This window comes from Nannospalax galili, unplaced genomic scaffold (assembly GCF_000622305.1).
Source record: "Nannospalax galili isolate Female #2095 unplaced genomic scaffold, S.galili_v1.0 scaffold578, whole genome shotgun sequence".
Classification (NCBI taxonomy): Eukaryota; Metazoa; Chordata; class Mammalia; order Rodentia; family Spalacidae; genus Nannospalax; species Nannospalax galili.
The window spans coordinates 854,987-878,797 of NW_008342282.1; the positions used below are offsets into that span (position 1 = coordinate 854,987).

Genomic DNA, 23,811 nt, shown 5'->3' on the forward strand with positions numbered 1-23,811 from the left:
TGTGATCTGGCACATACCTTTATAGAAAGCACGTTAAAATAATTTATCAATACTATCCCAAGCTAAGCATGGGGACACATATCTGTAATCCTAATAATCAGTAGGCTGAGGCAGGCAGCTCATAAGTACAAAGCCAAGTTGAGCTAAATGTCAAGCCCCTGCTTAAAAAAAAAAAAAAAAAAAAAAAAGAAAAGAAAGAAAAAAAGAAAAAGTACTACACAGCTAAAAACCAAGTTTCAAAACCTTTAGGTTCCACTGTCTTTTTTAACCATTTGATAGATTCAAAAAAAAAAGAAGTGTCTAGACAGAAGGAAATAAATAACTGAATAAGAAAGATGCTAACTTGGATTTAATAGAAGCTTCCTGTAGTTGGGGAATTCTGAGGGTGGCTGAAAGGATAGGCAGGTAGAGCCCACATGCCTGCCATATGCTTGGACTTGGTCTCTCTGAATTTCTCTCATCTCTGTAGTGCTCCATTTATGAAAAAAAAAATCACTTATTTTCAGGTTTTTAATCTTTATATTTACTGATCATCTTGATGCAGAATGTATTTTTGCTGATAATAAATTCATCTAGGAAACCAGTCAAATACATAAATACTACCTGTTAGAAACTATAATTTTAGAAAGATTGTGTTTCATTGGGTACCTTCTTGGTGATTACCATTGTCCTGTCCTTTATGTAAGAAAAGAAAAACTGAAAACCAAGAAAGCCATTAGGCACAAAAGAAAACAATTTCTTTTTAGTTCAGAGAGTTTTACTCCTCAATTATGCTTCCAACTTAACATCAAGAGTTTAATTTAGAAACACCCAGATGTGTTCCATAAATACGCTGCACTTACCACTCTGTGACTACATTAATTATCTTATTAGAGCCCAGGTTTTTTTCAATAGCTCTTCTTTTGCCAAACCATCCGGTGACTGACTCTATCCTGGTGTTCCATGTGTGTTTTTTGGGTTTTCATGTGCACTTAGTGTAGAAATGCAGCTCTGAACAGTGGATCAGGTCAATGACCAACAGTCTGGGCCTGAGAAGGACCAGTGAAAGACCAGACCTGGAGCTTGTGCTTCTCCTGAAACATCCTTCTTGGTGGAGATTGCTTGGCAATACGGGAAATGAAAATGTCACTAATTTTTCACTCTGACAGTCTGGTTACTGGACTTCTGTCACACTGATCTCTAATTAGAGGCTTCAGGTTAGCAAGCCCCAATTCTCACTGAACACTGCAGGTGTTTCTATGAACCCCATCTCCCAGGTTCTTTGCTGCTTTCTCACTGTGCTAATTCAAGTGAATAGAAGCAGTGCTAGTGTTAACAGCAACCTACATTTCATGAGAAAGAGACGCAGGAAGCCAGGCCTGTTGTGATATTGACAGAGCATAGCACTTCCAATCACTGCAGACTCTGAAATGGAATGACTGCATTTGACAAAGTTGACTGAATTTATGAGCCTGCCTGGGTCAGGTTCATCACATTCTCTGTCTCTTTCCGTGCGTTGGGATTTTTAGATGGGTGTTTGTTTGTTTGTTTGTTGCTATCCAAGAGTAGTATGCTCTTGTTCTCTCTGTCATCCACTGCCCCCACTGCCCGCTTGTCTGCCCTCTCTCCTCCCTCCCTCCCTCCCTCCCCAACAGCCCTCTGTGTGTATGTGCCATTTATAACTTTAAGATATCAAGGACCAAGTTTTATCTCTGTCACTACTAAAGACCTCAGGCTACAGAACATGGAGATGAAGCCCTGTGGTAGATCACTTGCATAGCATTCATGAGGCCCTGTGTTCAATCCCTAGCAAGGGGAAAATATATATATTGTTGTGTTGAAGGATTTTAAACTGAACTTTGATAGCCCATCTCATTTACATGCAAATTTTGGGTAGTACTTAATTTCCTATAGCTTTCTGGGTTTCCATATGTGCCCACGGAACCTGCAGAAAACAGCTGAAAGAATTCTAGGGAGTACATTTGAGAGTACATTGTCCAGAGACTTTTGCTGGTACCCAGTGAATATCAGGGTCCTGGATATCCAGTACAGTTTCCCAGAGTGCCAGGAAACAGAGAAGCAGACTCTAGGACCTATTGCCCGAGAGACAAAACTCTGCCTCTGGGCAGCCTCAAGTTAGCCCCTGGGGCTGTTAGCATTGAGTGACATTGCCCAGGGTGTCTGTGAAGAGTGACAGACCAGCATCAGGACACAAGTCCTGAATTTGGAGGCAAGAGCTGAGTATGCTGTTTGCAGTACCTTCCCAGGTATACTGTGAGTGCCTCATATTTACCACCTGCACAGAGAAGGATCCATTTTCTTTACCCATCACCTCCTCAGAGCAGAACTGTTTGAAACAAGGATTTACTTCGGTTAAACAGGAGTTTGTTTTATGAGGCCAGAGGTACACTGCAGTTTACAGAGTAAAAGACTGATTAGCTGTTCTTTTCTAACCCCTGGGCTGGTTTCCTTTCTTTTCAGTATAGCATATATATATATATATATACACACACACACAATGATTTAGTGCATATGATAGAGAGAGAGAGAACCTAATTCTTGAGAAGTCCGCTCAAACATCCTCTCTTTTGGAAGCCTGTTTCTAACACTCCCGAGTGCCTGCTATGGGCTGCCTTCTGCGACAACTTGCATTTCCCTAGAAATCAACTTTCAGCCTTTATTGTCATAATCATCTCTCTTCCTTGCTGGGTTATCAGCTCCAAGAGGGCAGGGACCACATCCCGCAGCCATCTTGCTGACCATTCTACCTCTGGAATATGATAAAACGTGTTGCTTGGAACGACTCAGGAGAAAAGCAGTGTTCATTCTGGCAATGCCTGAGCTTGCGCTGGCTTTGCCAGAAAACTTGTTAGCCCTGTGTCTCATCCTGTGGGCACCACACTTCTTAGGGTCTTGTAGCTGTGGCTCCACAGAATCTTTGCTGGCCAATGAGATTCTTTCTCGCTTACACTTCCACAGAGCAGCCCTGTGGAAGAAATTGTCAAAGACTTTGAAATGTGTTTTATGCCAACTGGAGTCTTGGCTTTTAATGTTAGAAAAATGAAAGTAAGTTTTTTCTGGGTAGTTGATTTGCTAGACCCCAGTCTGACATTTCCTGCACCACACCGGATTTCCCAGGTGCCAGAGAAATGAAGTGTAGTTCAAGGCATGGAGCACTGTGTATTGAAGTTCTGACTACAATTACTAGCTGGCTGACTGAGTGTGTATTACCAATTCTGACTGAGCTACAGCTACAGCTGGTTGATGTTCAGACGTCTGGAAAACAGCAGATGTTCATTGACTATTTATCCCTTCAGTCTTCCCCAGTCCTTACTAGAATGGGGGTGTACTTTTATTTTGCCTTATTACTTATTAGGGTGAAAAAATATTATAAATTTTTTTTCAAATATTTTGTCAAAATAAACCATGCTGAAGAGAAGAAAGAGTGTGATTGTATCCTACCACATGGAATCCTAATACTGTGTGTGGTCATCAGGGGTGCACAGGGCAGTCTGGGTTCAGGAATTTCTCCTAGTCTGAAACTATATTACTGCTTCGTATTTCCCATCATGCAAACACTAGTGTGATAATAGAACCAAGCAATAGTAGAGAGCCACTCTATTCCCATTTGCCTCCAGTAGGGGTGAAGCCATGGAAGGTAGAGATAGCATTGCTTTGAGTCAGAAGACCCATGCATATTTTCTTCTCTGCCACCAGAAAGCTGTTACATCAAAAGAGACCTTAACTGTCTTGAAATTTTCAGACTTTCTGTCAGGCCTTCTTGAGTTTTGCTGACTTAAGTAGACCACTGATATTTCAAGCTGAAGAGTGGAATTCTATGAACTGGGGTTGGGGCCTGCAGAGTTTTAGAAACCTATTTACATCTAAGATCAGCATTTTACCCATTGAACCGTGTAACTGATGCTAAGAGGGTCGCCATCAATTAATCCAAAGTACAGTTTCGTTAGATTCATGAGAGCTGCCTGATCGCCATGCACTCAGCAGCAGTTTCTCTACCACAATTTCCCCTGTGGAAATTTACTGTAAACTCCAGGGAAGGTGTCTTTGGAAAAAGGTACCTAATGACATTAGATAGGAAAAAAATAGTAGCCCAAGAGTCATGACAAGCATGAACTTCAAAGCATTAAAGGAATTTGGAGCTGCCGTTATCTCAAGACTTTAGACACTGCTCCCATGGTGAATGATGGCCTGGGAACAAGTGAACTTAACTTTACCTCTGCAGTTTCTCATGCAGTGCCGACATGTTCACTTTCCATTTACTCAGAAGAAATTCACTAAACAATTCCTCTAGTCATGGAGCCAGCAAATATATATTGAATACATGCTATGCAGTAGGCACGCTTCACATGCTAGGGATCTGGCAATGAATAAAAGCAAACCACTCCTGTCCTGTAGCATTGCATAGCAGACATTGTGTAGTACTGAAAACAAAGTTTTGAGTGAAATATTCCTGTTGTCAGGGAACTTACAGTCTGGATATAAAGTAATCTATGTTATTGTTATTTTGAATTGTGCCAAAACTTTCTCCACTAAAGAACAAATACCTTTGGGCTAGGGAGATGGCTTAGTGAGTAAGAGCACTCGTACAGCAAGCATGAGGACCTGAATGCAGATACCCAGTGGTCCTGTAAAAAGCCTGGCATGACCACATGCCTGGAGCCCAGCACTGGGGGATGGAGATCAGTGGGTCCTGGGAGCTGGTGGCCAGCTTAGCCAAAATGGTGAGCTTCGCATTCAGTAGGGACCCTGTCTCGAGGGAATAAGGAAAAGGTTCCAGTGTCCTCTGGCCTCCACATGTGCCTCCTCCTGCACACACATATACATTCTTAGATGTGTGTACCACACACATTACACACACACACACACACACAGAGAAAAAAATAAATTAAATTAAATTAAAAGAAGGAATCACTTCAAGTAGTTTATTTTTACAGTGATCTCATCTGTCCCACTGTTGAGCTTCTGGCTTCTAAAGAAGCGCATCTTGTTTTACAGCAGAAGTTAATGAGGAAATGAGAACCACTTGATGTAAATGGTTTCTTCTGCAATTTTATCAGATCTTCTATATTTTTAACAGTGGGTACCATTGAGAAGGTAATTCCGTCTAGGCTTGTGCTTATCTGGTGCTTTCTGGTGGCAGTATTGGTAAGGACAGGTAAGGTACCTGGGATGGTCTAGAGCAACTGGCTGAACAGCATCTCTGGAACTCCGAAGCCTCTCTCCTCACCCTCCATAACATCAGCAGCAGCAATATAATGAAACTATGGTGTGATTTACCTTAATTAGCATAGCAAATTGCCTCACATTTTCAAAAAGTGCTAATAGATGTTAACTCAAAATAGATTAAAATACCAGACAAATTGCTAGTACCTTAAAAAGAGTTATAATAATTTTGAAAATGTAAATTATGGTTATGCCATCTTTGGAGAGAACTATAAAATCCAATCTTTCATATGTTTTTTTTTTAAAACCTGGGGCATATGCTTTTTTCCCTCTTTAATCACAGTAATTTCTTCACATAACACCTCTGCCTATTTCTTTAGGAAGATGGGCTTCGGTTTTCAAACCTCGTGTGTGGTAGACTGGTTAGCATTGATAGCTTTCAGTGAAAGGAGGAAGAAACTGAATAAAAAACCAAGAGTCATTGAGAAGTTCTTTAAAATACCTTTATTTTCCATTTTATATTACATATATTTATAAGTTAGAGCAAAGAATATTCTTTCTGTCTTAGGGAGTGGAGTGGCCAGTGACAAAAATGTCTGAAGACGTGTTTGCAGGCATGAGATCTAAAATGTCTCAGACTCCCCTGGTGTCTAACACCCAGCTCTGCAGCACCAAAGCACTTACGGAGTATCTGCAAAAAAGAAGGGAATAATCTAATTCATACTTCTGAGGAACAAATGAGCATTACTGTTATATAAAATTCACTATGCTCTATCACCAGGAGACATTAAAAATAAAAAATAGAACCTTCCCTGTTGTGAGTGTATGTATTTCCCTTGAATAGCATTTCCTGAGCAAAGCTCTAAAATGGGGTGGTTGCATGTTCTCCTCTGCTTTATTTCCCAGGATTTACAGTGCACAGTTAGCAAAGGGTTGCTTGGAAGACATGGGGAATCCACTGAGGACCACTGTTATTATTTCTCCTACAGCTACACAAGGCAGCTTGTTGCCTATTTTTACCATGTCCTGTGCAAGCCAGAAATTTAACATAGCAGCATCTCTATTCTTAAGTACAGGTGTACCTGACTTTATGCAAAAGAAATAGATAAATTGAATTCTGGCAAACCAAAGGAAATGCATTAGGCTAGCTGATGAAATAAATTAGCCCTCCCATGAAAGTCTGCTAAAGTGAAAATTTATTACCTAATTTATATACTTCATAAATCCATATCTTCATGTATCCAGTTTGCTTCAGGTGAATTATATACTTCTTTCTGGAAAAATTATCACACAGAGATATTTTCCATTTTTAAAAATTGACTCTCCAAAACAAATTGCCTGTCAGCCCTGTATACAAAATACTGTACTTGCCCATGTTTAGATTAGAAAGGAACCATTGAAAACAGCCCTGTTTTTATGCTGTGTGTAAGTGCTTTCTGTTCTCTAGTCTTATCTATTTTTGGTTAGTAGTTCCTTCAGTGCTAAGTGGCTTGGGCTGCATGAACTTGCTCTGCAGTGGGATGCAGATTTTTTTCCAGTGCTCTAAATGGCTTGTGCTCTCTTACAGAGAAGCTTGCATTTTTTACAGTGTGTTTATGGCAAAAGGGGAAAAGGTAAGCTAACTGTAGTTTAAGGAACACAGTTAATGGAAAGGGAGAATTCTAACAGTGGCTATCTTTCTTTTTATTCTTTTCCTTTTACTTTATTTTTTATAAACTTTTTGTGAACATCATACATGAGTATAGTCTTCACACCATTTCTGCCCCTCCCAGTCCTCCTCCAGTTCCTCCCATGTCCCTACACTCACTCTCAGTTTTCTATCCCCTTCCTTGAATGTTACATATACATGCAAATATGTGTATATATATATATATGTGTGTGTGTGTGTGTGTATATATATATATACAGATATATACAGATATATACAGTGAGTCCATTCAGTGATGGTCCTATGTTTAGGGCTGCCCACTTGGAGATAGATACGCTCTCAGGGTCCCTGGAGAAAACTGATCCTTCCTCCCTCAGCATCCATTGATTGCCTACAGCTCTTCATCTTGAGGTGGGGTCCCTTGAAATTTCCCCCTATCTAACTTGGTATTTGTGTTGGCTTTGTTATTTACTATATGCAGACCTCATTAAACTACCACACTGTGGAAATTTCACTGGTGCAGCTTCCCTATGATGTCTAGAATGCCTTAACTAGCAGCAGGTATCTTGTCTGTCTCTGGCTCTTATATTATTTCCTCCCCCTCATCTGCCATGTTCCCTGAGCCTTAGGTGTAGAGGTTGCATTGTAGATGTGTCACTTAGGGCTAGGCGTCTCACAGACGATTATTCTCTGCATTTGACTGGTTGTAGAATTTCATAATAGTCTCCATCTGTTGGAAAAAGAAGCTTCTTTGTTGACAGTGGACATCTTAAACCCAGGCCATATTATTAAGAAAAACTGCAGCTCTCATGGAGAGTCTTCTTAGGCTTCTTCCACTCACAACTGTTTTTATCAGAGAATTTTTTACATGACCCTGAGTGTGTAAGTAGGTTTACAGATCAGTTACTGATAACAAATCATAAAGGAATTTTAAGTAATACTTTGGCATACAAACAATTTTAACATTTTTTTAAATGAAAGCAAATTTCCATACTGATGAGATGGATGTTCTTGCTTTTTTAATAGAAAGAATTAGGTCTTGGCTGAGTATTTGATACTGCAGGACATAGAGCATTGTCAGTGTTTTTCAGAGTTAATTGATATTTTGAACATTGATATTTTTGAATCAGCAATTCTGGGAATGCTTCTTTTCATAAATATATTTGTAGTTCAAAATGGCAGAAGTAATTGTTGGAAATTCTGTTCTAATCCCAAATCAAAATTCATTTAGTAATTATTTATGAAATTATTCAGCAATTCAAATAATTTTTAAAATATCAAGCATTCTAACATAACACAACCCGCGTATATACTAATTTGATACTTGCATGCTAAGGAATGATAATAGGAAAATATTAAAAGTCTTTTGTTTTCTGTAATTGGAGCATTTTATTTGTATAGGAGCAGAAAACTTTGTACGTGCAGTAAAAACACTGCAGCTTGTTACATTAAACAGTCACAGTCCGAGCCGAGATGTTTCAGGCAGTTTTCCTCATTGGTTATGTGCTATGTGATGACTTGCACAGCACAAACTGTACGTGCGGTGTGTTCAGAACCAAGGCAACAATGAAGTCACATGGTACTGTATGCACAAGGGCTGCCAGAAACACCTTGGATTCATTATGCATTTAATTTTAAATCGGCTTTTGGTCCTTGCATGTTTAGAAACCACCTATAGCCAAACTTTTCAAAACACTCACATTTAACCATGGAACCCCATATGGGGTCACAACCTACAGTTTAAGAAGCTGGGCTCTAGAGAACATTAGAAACTAGCTTCTTCCTACATATGAAGTTTGTTCTAAAGATTATTTCTTGCCCTGTGGTTATTTTCTTTGGAACATTGTTTCTACTGTTATAAAAGTTTATTTCTGGGGCTGGAGAGATGGTGCAGCAGTTAAGAGCACTGGCTGCTCTTCCAGAGGACCTGGGTTTGATTCCCAGCACCCATATGGTGGTTAATAACCATCTGTACCTCCAGTTCCAAGGAATCCACCGACACCCTCTTCTGATCTCTACAGGCATTGCATGACATGGGTGTACCTACCTATATGCAGGCATTCATACATCTAAAATAAAAATAATAAATAAAATATTTTTAAAAGGTTTATTTCTGAGATATCTCAGAAGTAGAATAATATTGATACCACTGTAGAGAATAGGTTTGCCTAACCTATCATTAATAAACTCCTGCATTCAGGAACTCTTACTGAGAACCTACTATAATAGTGAGAACTACCATTTAGGGAGCTCTTTATATCGGTCACTGTGCTAGGCATATGATTACATTTAACCCTTATAGCAAGTCTTTGACACAAGCACATTATCTTGTTTTCATAGCTGAAGATTCAGGATTCGGACAAGCAAATTGTGACTAGAGAAATGTCCTGCCCACCAGGCATGGTAGTGTGCACCTGTAATCCCAGCTCTTGGGAGGCTGAGCCTGGAATATCATCATGTACTTAATGCCAGACTGGTTATATAGCAAGACCCTATCTTCAAAAAAAAAAAAAAAAAGAAAAGGAAAAGTTTAAGTATTGTCAGCATAGTGTAACTATAACAATTTCCAGTATTAAAAAAATAACTAATATAGCTTTCAAATCACCTAGTAAGTACCATGTTACTTCAAAAAAGGGTAGACAACCAATCTTCCTGATCATCGTAAGTCTAAGCAGACTTTCAAAGCAAACAGAGGGATTTAGGATTTTCTTTCCCTGTGGTGCTCCTTTTCAGTAATAAGTACTAAGAAGGATGCTCAAAAATACATATCACCTTAGTTCGGACTTACACAGCTAACACTGTACAACTGAAATATTGATGTATTCCAAAATACCCAAGTGTTCCATAAAGATTTTAAATAAAGCTACCTATAAGTTGTGGTTCTTAGGTTAATCATTTATTTATCTAAAGGATGAAGGAAGTTGTCTACTTCTGTGATATGAGCTGCAATCAGCTTAAAAATAATTGACAAATTAATCCCTTTGCAGCACAGCAATTGTAAAGGTGTTAGTTTTAATTAGGCCTGTCTGATTGCCTTGTCTAATCAAGAATCAAGGTGGACTCTTTGATGGCTAAGGTCTGTTGGGGCCATCCCTGACCTGCCAGCCATGTATGTTTTAATTATTGATTCCTCACATTTCAGCCCTTTTCACAAAGGGACTTGAGGTTTGCAATGCCTTAACATTTAAAGGGAAGAAAAATAAACATTTTCATGTGCAATTCCATCTAGAATCCTGTGTATCTTTCCCCCTGTTGTACATTGTTCATCCTAAAAAGGCTTTCATGTTGATGAAGAAGTCACACGTACATGAGAATGCCATCGTACTATTTCCTTATCTCTCAAACTCTAGATTTTTAATGGGCATTGTTGAGATCTTGACAAATCACAATCTTTTACGTTCATAGAAAATACATTTGATTTCTTGACCGTGTTTGATTTTTAAAACTCCATAAGAGCAAATGTATGGCTGGAAAATCAGAGAAGTCAGACTAAAGGAAAACATCTGCTCACCAAATACTTCCTCACATTGCTAAGAAAGGAAAGGAAAGAGGCCAGGGCTCCTTATTGTGTTGTAAGTCACTGTATCACAGTAGTGTCGGCTGCATGGTGACAGTGGCCCCTGTGTATGACAGTGGTTCTTCTTTGCTTACAGGTCAATGAAGTAACAGTAGAACAGCTGGTGCAGCAGTACCCCCACATCACCTTCAGCACTGTCCTGCAGGATTGCAAGAGGACCTTGGAAAGAGCCTATCAGATGGGTTGGACCCCCAATATGTCTGCTGCCTCTTCCTAACACTCCTGCTCATGCCTGGGTCCACTCAGGTTGTTCAGCAGGGCAGAGAAATGGAGGCCTGAAGTAGAAAATCTCCTGGAAAGGTTCTAACCATCACGTGTCTGCCTGTGTACCCAAGTGTGTCTATTTGTGTCTTGTTGCATACTGCATAGCGTAAGCGCACTTGTTACTTGTTCTCAGGTGAGCTGGCTTGTTTTCCTAAAAACTGAAGATTATGAAAACCACAAACCTTTTAAGTTCAAGAGCTAATTTCTCTTTTTAAAAAAAAAAAAAAAAAACCTGTGAGGTATGGAGTCAGAGAAAGAGAACTGAATGTATTATTGTGAGCTTCTTAGTTCTACCACTTTTGGAGATGCCTGCCAAAAGGCTTTCTTTTATGATGGGATATACTGTACGCTTCTGGTTAAGTCCAGAACGGAAGTGATATTGCACTAATTCGAAGGCTGGAGAGTAGCACTCCTTGAATCTGTAAGCGTATCCACACATACCATTCCATTCAGCTCTCATATACTCAATGTGCTTGTGCACGCACACCAGGCCAGTTTCTTGATAAATCATTTCCTGACAGAAGGACCTTCCTGAAGGCCACAGAGTGGTTCTATCTGACTTAACTGTGTCTACAGGTGGTCAACTTGCTGTCTTGTGGGTGACTTAGGAACTAGAGAGAATAAAGCCTTTTGTAAATTTTTTATACGGGGGCAACGATATGAACTCCCCTGGCCAGCTCACAAAAGTTAATTATTCATTATTCTACAAATGCATTCTGTTGAGTACTAAATATTTTAGTTCGTTTTACTTTAACATTGTGTTAGCTTTTATTTTGTGGATAGTAACTGGTCAGGAGGTATTTTAGTGACATTTGGGGCTAATTTTAGCATTATCCACATTGAATCCACCAATATAATTAATGGTGAGCAGTTATTTTAAAATTTTTACAGATCATTTCATTATTTTGGTAATTCTGGTAATTATGAAAATATATTTCTAAGATGGAATAGTCATATTATAGAAGATTAATGAATGAGATACAAGTAGACAATCTTCCTGTTGAACTTTTTCTTTTGCTTTGGGTTTTAGAACAGGTTTTGGATATATGCATGTTACCATTTGGGGATAGTTCTTATGCTACTGCGAAAATATACTGTTAGCTAATGTATGAGTTAAAAATTAGAAATATTAGAAAATATGTTCATTAAGATTCTGTTTACACTTGCCAGAAATAAGTATTTTTGTTTAATTAAATATTGCCAGCTTTTAGTTAAGGTAGTACCTATCGTAAATGAATATCAGTTTTGATTTCACACATCTTTACAATTAATTCGTTGCAGGGACTCAGGCTCAAATAACCTCTCCTGTGTCTAGATTTATAATCGAGACAGCAGGCAGCCTTTTTAAGCTAAAGAGTGATTATCTTTCATCTTAGGAGAAGCAAAACCCTGACTTGTAAACTTAACTATTTATTCTCCCCGAATGTGGTCTTTAGTCTTTAACAAATATACTGAGGTTTGAGTTTATTTCCTATAAACTCCAATACTGTGGAAATAATACTAGCTGTAAGAAGCAACAGACAACCTTACATTTGAATGCCATTCACATATTTATAATGACTCCATTTTGGTAGAAACTGTTTCCCTTGATTATGTCAACATGTTTTTGATGTGGCATTTTTTGTTTTGTTTTGTTTTAATCCCAATTAGTTGAAAAAAAATCTAGTCAGCGAGTATTGAGAATATTTTTTCCATAACCAAATGGGTTACTAGTTTAATTTGACAGGAATAAAATTTGTTTAAGGAAACGCTGTTTACCGTTAGTAAACTACATTTCTTTTTATACATTGAAGTGAATTCTCCACTAGCAAAAAAAAAAAAAATCTTATTTCATAATATTTTAACTGATTTTTAACTCAAAACTAATTTATAAGACAGTGTTTACAGTAAGAGTTGCTTGGGCGAATAAACAAAATTTAATTTTTATATCTGTCACACTATATTTTAAATAGTTAGAATCAGATGAAAGAAGGGAAAGTCATCTATGATATAGACAGAACCATTTCAGTTCAGAGTTGTAATAATCTTTGGATTTAGTTGTTGAATGGTTTCAGAGTGTGTAATTGATTTTTTTAAATGTTGCATTGTTTGAATCTAAAGTCCAGCACTCTAATATGCTTCAGCTTGGGTGTGGGACAATGGCACTCATTCTCTACGAACACCAATCCAGAACGCCTGATGCAACAGAACCCAAAAAACTGCTTTGGTGCATTTCTGTAGAAATATCATACCCAGCATTAATCTCAACCAGCACCAGGAAAAGCACCCCCTCAAGTGACCCTGTTACGGCTGTTGAATGCGTTCTCATTAGATGCTTTGAAATGAGGCTTAAAATACTTTTTCTGGGCAATATAGTCCCTTTTTGGCTTAGAATGTCATAAATACATGTGAACACATTTAATGCAGGGCTCTTTATCCTCTCCAAAATGTCAACAGTATTTTCAGAATAAAGCCTATGAAATATATTGCTGTAGTGGAAAACTCTGCTCCTTTGTCTGTAATGTCCTTTTGAGTGGATAAAGAAAATTCACCCAGTTTGTAGTTTCTATATTTCTGTGAATCTTTTGACCTTGCAATGGGTTGCAATAAAAGAGAAACAAAACTCCGTGTCTTTTGTTTTATTTTAGAAACAATAAATGAGCTCCCCATGGCCAGTTGGGTATGATGCAGAGTGTCTGTGTCCTTGGTTTTTCACTACAGACTTGCATAGCTCTGACTAGCCCAGAATGATGAACACAACTAGATTTAAGAAGTTCTAATTTCATTGGTGATTAAGGAGACATGATTAAAATATCATAAATTTAAACAAGTAAATTGTTTAAAATCCCATTCCATAAGTGGTTACTCATTTACTTAGTCATTTATTCAAATTTTTTCAAAAGCAAATAAATGTAAAATTTCTTGAATAGCAATCATGTACCAGGTACAAGGGATTTAAAGATGAATGAAGCTCATTCCCAGCTTCAAGTTACTCATAGCGAACAAGGAAGCCATCTGGAAAACTGGCAGTGAGATTGGAAAAGGACATAGGTAATAATGGGCAGTGTGTTAGTTACTTTTCTGTGGTTTGATAAAACACCATGACCAAGGCAACTTATAGAAGGAAGCATTTATTTGGCCTGTGGTGGGGAAGGATAAGAGTCCATCATGGCAGGGTAGCATAGCAGGAGACAGCCAGAGAAGAAAGCTGAAGGCTCACATCCTCAGTCACTCACTGGAAGCAGAGAGAAAAACTCAAAGATAGGACAAGGCTATGAACTCTCCAAGCCCTTCCCTAGTAACGTGCTTTCTCCACATGTCCTAAAGATTCCATGACCCTCCCCAAAATGGCTCCATCAACTGATCAAATATTCAGATACTTGGAACCTATAAGGAACAATTCTCATTCAAACCTCCACAGGCAGAATTATGAAGGACACTATTAGAAGTTCAGTTTTTCAGTGAGTTAACTTTGAGGTGCCCATTGGAGGTGCCAGGTGAGTATGCCAGGTATGTGCTAGAATACAGAGTTCAGCTGGAAGGAGAGAGGGATATTGATGGTCAGTGCATGGATCCTGTCTGAAGTCATCATCTATTACTTCGAGAGAGAAGAGATATCAGTATTGTGCTTTGGGGCACTCCAGTGACTTCTTACAATAAGAAGACTGGGAGAAGAAGAAAACTTGTCAAAGGAAACCAGATAAACTGACTTGAGAAGCAAAAGGAAAGTCAAGAGTTGTGGTAGAATCAACTGAAGAAAGTCCTCCAAGGAGAAGAAAATTTTCAAGCATGTCAAGTGCTGCTGTTAAGTGAGAGTGAAAAGTTGACTATTGAGGTCTGACAATATGGTCAGCAGGAAAAGGTGCTTGCCGCCAAGCCTGATGCATTGAATTCCATTCCCAAACCACATAGAGGGAAGAGAGAACTGACTCCTGTTTGTTCTCTGACCTCCACAGGTGCTCCATAGCACATGTGCCCAAACACACACACACACACACACACACACACACACACACACACACACACACAAATATTCAAGGCCAGCCTGTCCTACATATCAAGTTTCAGGCCATCCAGGGCTACATTTACAACAATAACTATTGAATTCATTGAATTTACTGATATGGAGACCACTGGTCTAGTTAATGAGTATGATGTTAATGGTTTGGTGAGGGTCTAATTCTGTGAGACAAGTCTGACTTTAAAATCAAAACCACAATGATAAGTGAAGCCTATGAGCCAGCCTCACTCATGAATATACCACAAAAGTCCTAAACAAACTATCAGCAGTTAACTGTTGCCAAGTTAGATTTAATATATTGCCTTAGTATTGCTTCTACTGTGACAAAATATCACAGATTGAGTAATTAATAAACAATAAAACATTCTTTACAATACTAGAGATTAGAAAGTACAAGAGCAAGGCACTGACAGGCTTGGTGACTGGTAAGAATCCAGTGTTGCTTCCAAAATGGCACCTTGAACACTAAGCTCATATGGCAGAAAGTGGGAGGGGAAGAAAAGACGATGTTTAATTCCCACTGATTGCTTTCTAAAGCATTAATCGTATCTATGAGGGAAGATGCTGTATTGGTTAGTCACATCCTAATGACCCCACTCTTAATACTCTTGTGTTTATGGCTAACTTCTTCCAGTTTAATCTTCAGAAGGGACACCAGCATTCAAACTACAGAATATATTAATAGATCAAAGTGGGAAAAATTTTGTATGGCTTTTTAAATGGAAACAATGAAAACACGCAAGAAAATTCAAATTCATTCCTCTTAATCCTAGCAACCTAATATCAGTGGAATTCTCACCAAAACCTAGAAAAATTTTCCGTCTATAAGTGAACCTAAGAAATGTTTTCTCTGGACTCCAGAGAGGAATGTTTTAAGAATGTTTAGTTGGAAATAGTGTCAAAATATAGTCTTCGCTTACATTTTTGTACACCTATGTTAAGTTGAAAGCTGTGATTTCTAAAACTGCTTGTTTTTTTTTTTTTTTTGGTTTTTTTTAAACAGGGTCTCCCTGTGGCCCCAGCTGTCCTGGAACTCACTATGTAGACCAGGCTGGCCTTGAACTCACAGAGATTCACCTGCCTCTGCCTCCCAAGTGCTGGGACCACAGGCGTGCGCCACTGCGGCTAAAACTGCTTTTTATAACAGCAACAAATACAGAAAGTAGCATCCCCGATTCTGGCAGTCAGACCCAGGTTCTCACAAATGCTAGGCAACCGTGCAGCTGAGCCATGTCCCCAGCACCTAGCAACATGACTTGCAGCTCCATGGATAAATTACAAAACCATGCCAATAGGCCAGAAGAACTGTATATAGGTTCATGGTTAGAAGACTCAGTAACCTGAAGATACTAGGAAAAATTCTTGGTGGACATCTTCCATTTCTATACATTTTGCAAGCAGAGGCAGTTACTGCCTTTGCTGTGGGTTGTCTTTTCAAGGGTGTTCAGTGATGAATGGCCCTCAAAAACATGGTATCTCTTTCTAGAACAAAGGGCATACAGTGTAAATTTCCAGTATAAATTATTCATGCTTCCAAAGCCCAGTGCATCTCTCATGCAGCACAACTCCACTTACAGTCAGCCCGCTCCTTTTCCTTTTCATTTCTTTGTGGAATTTGGGTCTTCAGAAGCAGTGCTGATGCTGCACAAGCACAAACCAGACAAAAACCCAGCATGGAAGGGAAAGGTGGACAAGGAGCCCCAGCACTAGCTGAGGAGCTATTGGCAATTGGTAGCTGCTGGGAGAGGGCAAATCCATTTTTTTAAAGGGCATAATGCCAAGTAAGTTGACCAGGCTTCAGGGGATGAACCCACACCAAGTGCATTTGGGGAACCCAAGTTAGGCTTGATAGGCCTTAAAATAAATAGAGGCCATCAAATGGGGATTAGGGAGGTGGAGATGGATCTGAGAATAGATGGGGGAGGAGATCTGAATATAATCAAAATACAGTGTATGAAATGCTCAATAATAAATGCATCTTTCAATTCTCATCAATGGAGCTCCCTCACGCAACAGAGGCCCAAGAACACAAAAGGCCACAAATGACCAAAACGCAGAAAATAAGAGTTGGCAGAGTGTGGGTTCTTGGACAGGTCTCCTGTATTGAGGTCTACTCACTGAGGGCTCAGGGACCATTGTGGAAGAGGGGACAGAAAGATTTGTAAGAGCCAGGGAGAAAGTGCATGACCATACGAAATAGTCCTATAAATACCTGGGGCCCTTCTCATACAAATCTATACCAGTGGTGCCAGCATGCACAAGACCCATGCAAACTTATGCAGACAAAAACCCAGCACAGAACTGTGGAAATGAATGGCAATCCTGAATCTTAGTTGAAGAATTGTTGGCAGCTGATTACTCCTGGGTGAGGAAGAGCTGATCTTCTTGAAGGGAGAGATTCTAGATAGGCCGACTAAACTGTGGTGGATGATCTTGCACTGAGGGACATCTCAGGCCACTAACTTTACATAATAGGCCTTAATACAAATGACAAAATGTATGAACTCCAGTTCGGGGGGCTATGGGAGGGGGGCCAAAGGGGAAAGGGGGAGGGGGTATAAAGATGACTTTATGTATGAAATACACAAAAATTCAATATTTTTTTTTTAATTTGTAATACTGATGCTCTGGCTTCTGCCACTGCTCTAAGGAATCTAGTCCCAGGCAGCTGGCTTGTATCCTCAGACAACATCCTATCAACTGTTACACTGACTTTTCGATCTGCAGTTAGAGTAAAATCTCACGCCTTTCATGGTTCTTAGTATGATAAATCTCACTTAATTGATCTAACACTATGCAGTTTCAAACAAAATCTTCTTAATACTTTCTTCATAAACCTTAAACTTATTCTTAAATTCATATAAAATATCAGAAGGTTAAGAACAATCAAAACATTTGAGAGACAAGATGGTAGACTTTGTCTTACACATTTTAAGAAATTATAAAAAAAAAAAAAAACAATACTAGGATGAGGTGGCTCAGCAGATAGGTACTTGCTGCCAAGCATGGTGAACTGAGTTCAATTCCTGGGACACATATGGTGGAAGGAGAGAATTTGTCAAGTTGTTCCCTGGCCTCCACACACATGCATTGGCACTCAGGGGCACACATATGTAAATCAAATTAATTAAATAAATAAATGTAATTTTAAAAAAAGATCTTTAAAAGTATACTAATTAGTTAAAGTAACTAAGACAGTGTGACAAGGGCTGTAGGATCAACAGGTAAGCCAATGGAGCAAATTAGACAGCCTTGAAAATAACTATACACCTTTGATCCCAGCACTCAGGAGGCAGAAGCAGGCAGGTCTTTGTGAGATTGGGACCAGTCTGGTCCACATAATGATTTCCAGGCCAGCTGGGGCTACAGGGAAACCCTGTCTCAGAAAACTAAAAAAGAAATAGTATGAGTAAACCAAAAAGATTGAATACTATAAAATCAGGAGTAGTTAAATTACTTGGTTGTTCCTATGGTGCGGGGACTTGGGTCTCCACATTTTACTATGCAAAAAAGTGCTAATTACAGATGAACTAAAAACAACAGGCTGAAATAAATATTCATGGAAGAAAATGTAGGATAAAGACATTATGATATTATGGACTTAATCTTAGTGATCTGGGGGTAAGAATTAAAAGCTGAAAGTGCTGTGTATAGAGGTAAAGATTGGGTATTTTGTCTAAATTGAGATGAAGAACTCCTGCTCTTTAAAAGGCTCACTGAAGACAAGGCAGCCTGCTCTTTAAAAGGCTCACTGAAGACAAGGCAGATCACAAGCTACTAGAAAGTTATCTGTAACCTAGAACAGCCAACAAAGGATCAGTATCCAGAGTACACAAAGATCTTCAGTGTCCAATTAAATAACAACCTCCTCTCCAAAGAAATTCCAATAAACAGAAGATAAGAATAGACATTTTGGGTCTGGAGAGATGGCTCAGTGGTTAAGAACACTCGCAGTTCTTCCAGAGGACCCAGGTTCAGTTCCCAGCACCCACATGATGGCTAGCAACTGTCCAAAACTCCAATTCCAGGGGATCCAAGACCTTCTGGCCTCTGCAGAGTATTGCATGTGCATGGTGCATTTACATACACACAGGCAAAACCTTCATACACATAAAATAAAAATAATAAAATCTTTTTAAAAAAAAAAGAATAGACATTTGGCAAAAAGGGAAATTCAGATGGTCAGGTAATCATGAAAAATCCTCAAATTTGTGTTCAGATAAATGCAAGCATAGAAATGCAAGGTTCGTGACCATTATGAAGCCCTATATTATTAAGTTTGGACAAAGATTGCACAGAGCAATGAGATTGTTAGCCACTGGAGGAAGTTGGTAAAGTTTAGGTGACTATACACATGTAACAATTCCCTCACAGGTGTACCCAGAGTAATACACATGTGAACCATATAACATGGAATATGGGGCACATAGGAATAACGTAAGAGAGAAACCAACATTTTTATATTTTGTTCAGTGAAACAGACTAGTTAAATGGAATCCCAGCTCCATATTGCAATGTGAGTAGATCTTAAAGATACTTTAATAAAGAAAGCAAGCGATAACAGAATGCTTAAAGTGGCACACCTTTTTATAAATTTCAAAAACAATCAAAATCAGGCGATACATTATTTAAGTACAAAAATGTTTTAAGAGAAAAAGGAAAAAAGTGATGGCAAAACTTCAGCGTGCCTGCTGCATTTGGGAGAGCAGGTGGTAGAGTGCAACCAGGGGGCTGAAAGAGCTTCAAGCAAACCTCTAGGTTCTGTCACATAAGTTGAAATAAGGTAGTTTCCAAAATATTTATTTTAGTAGCATAAAACTGTGTTCTTGTGTATATGTAACATTACACGTGCAACACTGAATATGGATATAACATGAATGTGTAACAATTTTTCATCAAATATTAACATTTTAAATGATAGGAAAGTTTATATCTGGTAGAAATTGAGTATTGAGAATTGCTAAACTGAAATGCAAAGCATCCTACCCACATGGTAGTGGGTGTTAGCACTGTGGGAAGCAGGCCTTACACTGTTTCATGTCTAAACAGGTGACAGAGGTAGGGAGAACACAATAGCCTTGTCATCCTTGTGTTTACTGAAAGCTTAATTTCTGTCTGTCTAGCCCTCACTGGAATCCTAAGTAGACACCTGTCTACATAATCAGAGACAGCTCGAAGTATTCGTGTGACGTGTCATGTCATTGCCACAGGAACCAAAGGGCCACCACACTAGTGGTATTATCACTTCATTTTTAATTGCAGGATAAACCCAGTATCAAGACTTTATAGTAATAAGAAAGTCCACTGGCAATGGAAAGCCTAGAGTTGAAATGGAAAATCAGTCAAATTTTTACCTATTTCATCATGTGAACAAACCACAGTTTAGTCATATGACTTTCAATGGATAGGAGGTTGTGCCTGGTGGCATATGATGAGTAAAATTAACCCTGGTTTCCTTCGATATTTAGTAGACACAAATGCAGCTAGGCAGGACCCTTCAGACACAAAAATGCAACCATGATCTTTTTTAGCTAATAAAACAATGTAAGGATGCCAGCAACTCAAGAAAAAAATTTCCAAAAGAGCCAGCACTGTTTGATTCAGCTGTTTTATTCATTACAAGATGGAAGAGACAGTCATGCATTTCTGGAACTTCTTCCACATTTTGGCATCACTTGAAAGATCTGGAGATGAGAGGCATTGATGGAAAGTGGCCTGAGGACACGCGCTAGACCAGGCTGATAATGCTTTCTAAATGCATTTCTCTAGCCTGAATTCTTAGAATTCTGTGGCTTGGGGCGCATGCGCGTGTGTGTATGTGTGCATGTGTGTGTGTGTGTGTGTGTGTGTGTGTACATGTGTGTGTGCACACGCTTACATACCCATATGCACCATCCAGCCATAAAAGATGCCTGTTGAAAAAAAAAGTCTATTCAACTTTCTGTGATTAACATAATGGAAAATGAAAAATTAGTCACTAAATAAAGAATTCTTAAACAGAGCCGTCTTACAAATAGATGCTGCCCTAATGAGTCTGGGTGGCTACAGACAATGGTGATTTTTAAAAATTCAATCATGCCAAGTGAATAGAGAAAGCCCTGCAATCATGATTTTGTTGACAGAAATGTTCTGCTGTGTTTTTAAGCATCCTCTTGCAACTGAGTCACTTACTAAGTAGAGGGAGAAATAAAACATCTTGCTAATTAGATTTAAATGAAGCTTTTATTAAAGTGTTTCATTTCCAAATCAAAAATTGGATTACAATACAGGATGCATGGATATAGAGAGGTAAATACTGAGACACACGCTTACAGATAACTTAAATAATTGAGCTTAATGTGAAAATTAAGCTACTGGCAGCCTTCATTGCTAGATAATTCAGATGACTGAATTTGCTATAAAGTAGACCATAAAGTAGGAAGAAAGCTTGTCTTTGAATACATTTATAGTATTGAATATTTAGTCCACTTCTATACTCTTTCCTTGTGGTCACTGTTGTATGTTATCATCGTCACTTCTCCATTCTTAAGTTGAATAGGACTTGAAGGAAATCAGTGATACAAGTCTCCATACCTCCTAGAGTTAGTGGCACATTCACACTTGGTCTCAAACACAGACTTTGACGGTGAGGTGGTGGTGGCAAGGAGAATCAAATTAATTGTGTGAAACAATGTTTTTGAAGCATTTCGTTGGGAAATATATCACAGAGAAAAGTATACATAACATATGTATGAATGTAAGATCCTCATAAAGCAAACTACTCAGGTTAAGAAACCCAGTATGGGCAGCAGCCAAAAGTCTATGCCTCATGTTACATACACCACCTTTAAGAGGCAGGCATTTTCCTCCCTCTAAATGTAACCTCTCTCCTGGCATCCATGTAAATAACTTTCCTCTTTTCATTTCTTTGTACTGCCTGTTTGCATCCTTAAAAATGTAGGTAAGTTTAGCCTGTTCTTGAACTGCATATGAAAGAATCATACTGTGTGTACTACTTTGTGATTTTCTTCCTTTGCTTAATAGTGTATAGGACCCGCCCATTTCATTGTATGTCATGTTAATACAGTTCCACTGGTATATAATTGTCTTAATTCATTCAGGGTGTTGTAAGAAAATTATGAAACTAAGTAGCTTGAAAACAATATACATCTATTTCTAACAGTTCTGAAGGGTGAAAAGTCAAAGATCAAGATGCCATTATTCCCCATGCCCAATGAGGGCTTTCTGTTTTGTGGACAGTGTGTTCCTGGTTGCATCTTCTTGTGCTGGTAGAGCAAAGTCTGGAGCCTCTTCAGAAGGACACTAATCCCATTCCTGGTGGCTCTGCACTTTCCTCTGAAAGGCAGATTTCTTCAAAACATCACATTGGGAATGATCTCACTATATTAAATTCATATGTTTAAGGGTAACAAAAATGTTCTAGGCAATATTCTACTGTGGCACTACTTACCCACTGTATTATTGAAAAGTATTTTTGTCCCATGTGAAATGATCACAGACCCTACAGCTTTTGTATATGTGCCCTCAGGGGCCCAAGAACACACATCAACAGGCCACATATGTAAAAATGAAATTTCTACTATTTTCACATCCTTAATTTTATTATAGGATGCCACACCATTTTTTCAAAGGAATTGAGCCAGTTCTTTTCACTAAAGGTTATAGAATCTTTTAATGGCCACCTATTTCCTTTTTTTTTTTTTTTCCCCCTTGGGTTTCACAAATTTGATGAGTCCCAGGTGATGATGACACCCGAGGCTGCTCTGCAGGGTCCTGAGGACAGGGTTCTCAGGTGTCTATTCCTTCTGGGCACAAGCCCCAGGGTGGTCCCCAAGCAAGAATGGCCCCAACCTGAAGAGGTCCTGACTTTCCAGGCTCAAGCTGCAGAGTTACTCAGCAGTGCCACTGGAACTGCCGAGCTGAGGTAGCACAGGCTCCAGCCTTGACAAGGAACTTCTTGGGGACCCACTCCCCTCTGTGCCGGGCGTTTCCTGTCAGTCTGCAGAGCTGGTTCTTGCAGATAGGGGTGGCACTTGACTGTTTCTTGGTGGAGTCCTGCCTGGGCTTGTGGGAGGTGTATCCTCTTGACCTTTTTCCCTCTGTGTGTGGGCAGTGAGGCCGTTAGAGAAGGGATCCGCTGAGCTAGAAGGGGGTCTTTGGACTTCCTAGGTAAGGCCCTGGTTGGTTTCTCTGTAGATATCACCTCCTCCTCGAACCCATCCCTGTCCCCTTGCTCAGGCAGGGGCAGACCTAGAAGCCAGTGAGCCCAAGAGGCTCACTGCTGGTGGTCACGGTGACCGGTGACTCTGTGGTTGGGTGGTGATACGAGCCGCTCCAGCTCATCTGCCGCGTCCTCTCTCTCTCTCTCTCTCTCTCTCTCTCTCTCTCTCTCTCTCTCTGCAAGCATCTTCAGGTATTCTTGGGTTCTCCCGGAGTTTCTTCTGTTCCTGCTTCAGCCACTGTTTAATCTGAGTGATTGACTTCTTCCAGTAAGGTATTCCCATGCTTCAAACCAGGGCCGCTGGTCACCGCCATTTCCCATCTTCTTGTGGCCAATAACAGGTATAGGGGGGCGCGCGCGCAGGGTGGGGGTGGGGGGGAGACGACATGACACGACACGACTCCTATTTCCTTCTTTTTAGTCTGTATTCTCCAAAATATTTTAAATGCAGGGTGCCATTTTGTATTTTCATTGACCACTTAAATATTTGTAAAGACTTTTAAGCCAATATTTCCATTTACATTTCAGAGAAAAGAAAGGACAGGCAGGAAAGGGTAAAAAGGACTGGATAGTTTCACAATGGATATAACTGTTGAGGCCAAAAACTATGCAAAGAAGGAAAGGAAGGTGAGGAGCCCTTCAGAAGATCCATGTTTTAAAAAGTCAAAGCTTTCTTCCCTCTGAACCTTATGATTTATTTCACCTTGATGCATAGGAAGTGGTCACTATCCAGAATTCAAATGAGAAGTTGCAGGGATCTGGGTAATGCCTTGATGCAAGATTGCATACTTAGTATGACGATGCAGTTTAGCTCAATTTCATATAATCAAATGAAAGAAAAATAGTAAAAAGACAGTTGTGAAACCAAAGCTGAATGCTTTGGAAATTCACATGAAAGATGGGACACCACACACACACACACACACACACACACACAC

General features: G+C 39.3%; 1 protein-coding gene and 1 pseudogene across 1 annotated transcript in view; one reads left to right on the forward strand and one right to left on the reverse strand.

Annotated features, from left to right (window-relative positions):
* Positions 1-13,257, forward strand: part of Fbxl17 (F-box and leucine rich repeat protein 17) — a 479,631-nt gene extending 466,374 nt beyond the window's left edge. Inside the window, 1 exon segment of the mRNA XM_029565884.1 lies at positions 10,465-13,257. Coding sequence (XP_029421744.1) covers positions 10,465-10,605 — 141 coding nt within the window. The 3' untranslated portion in view covers positions 10,606-13,257.
* Positions 13,258-22,545: 9,288 nt separating this feature from the next.
* On the reverse strand, positions 22,546-23,156 carry LOC115071256 (annotated as a pseudogene).
* Between the last annotated feature and the right edge of the window lie 655 nt (positions 23,157-23,811).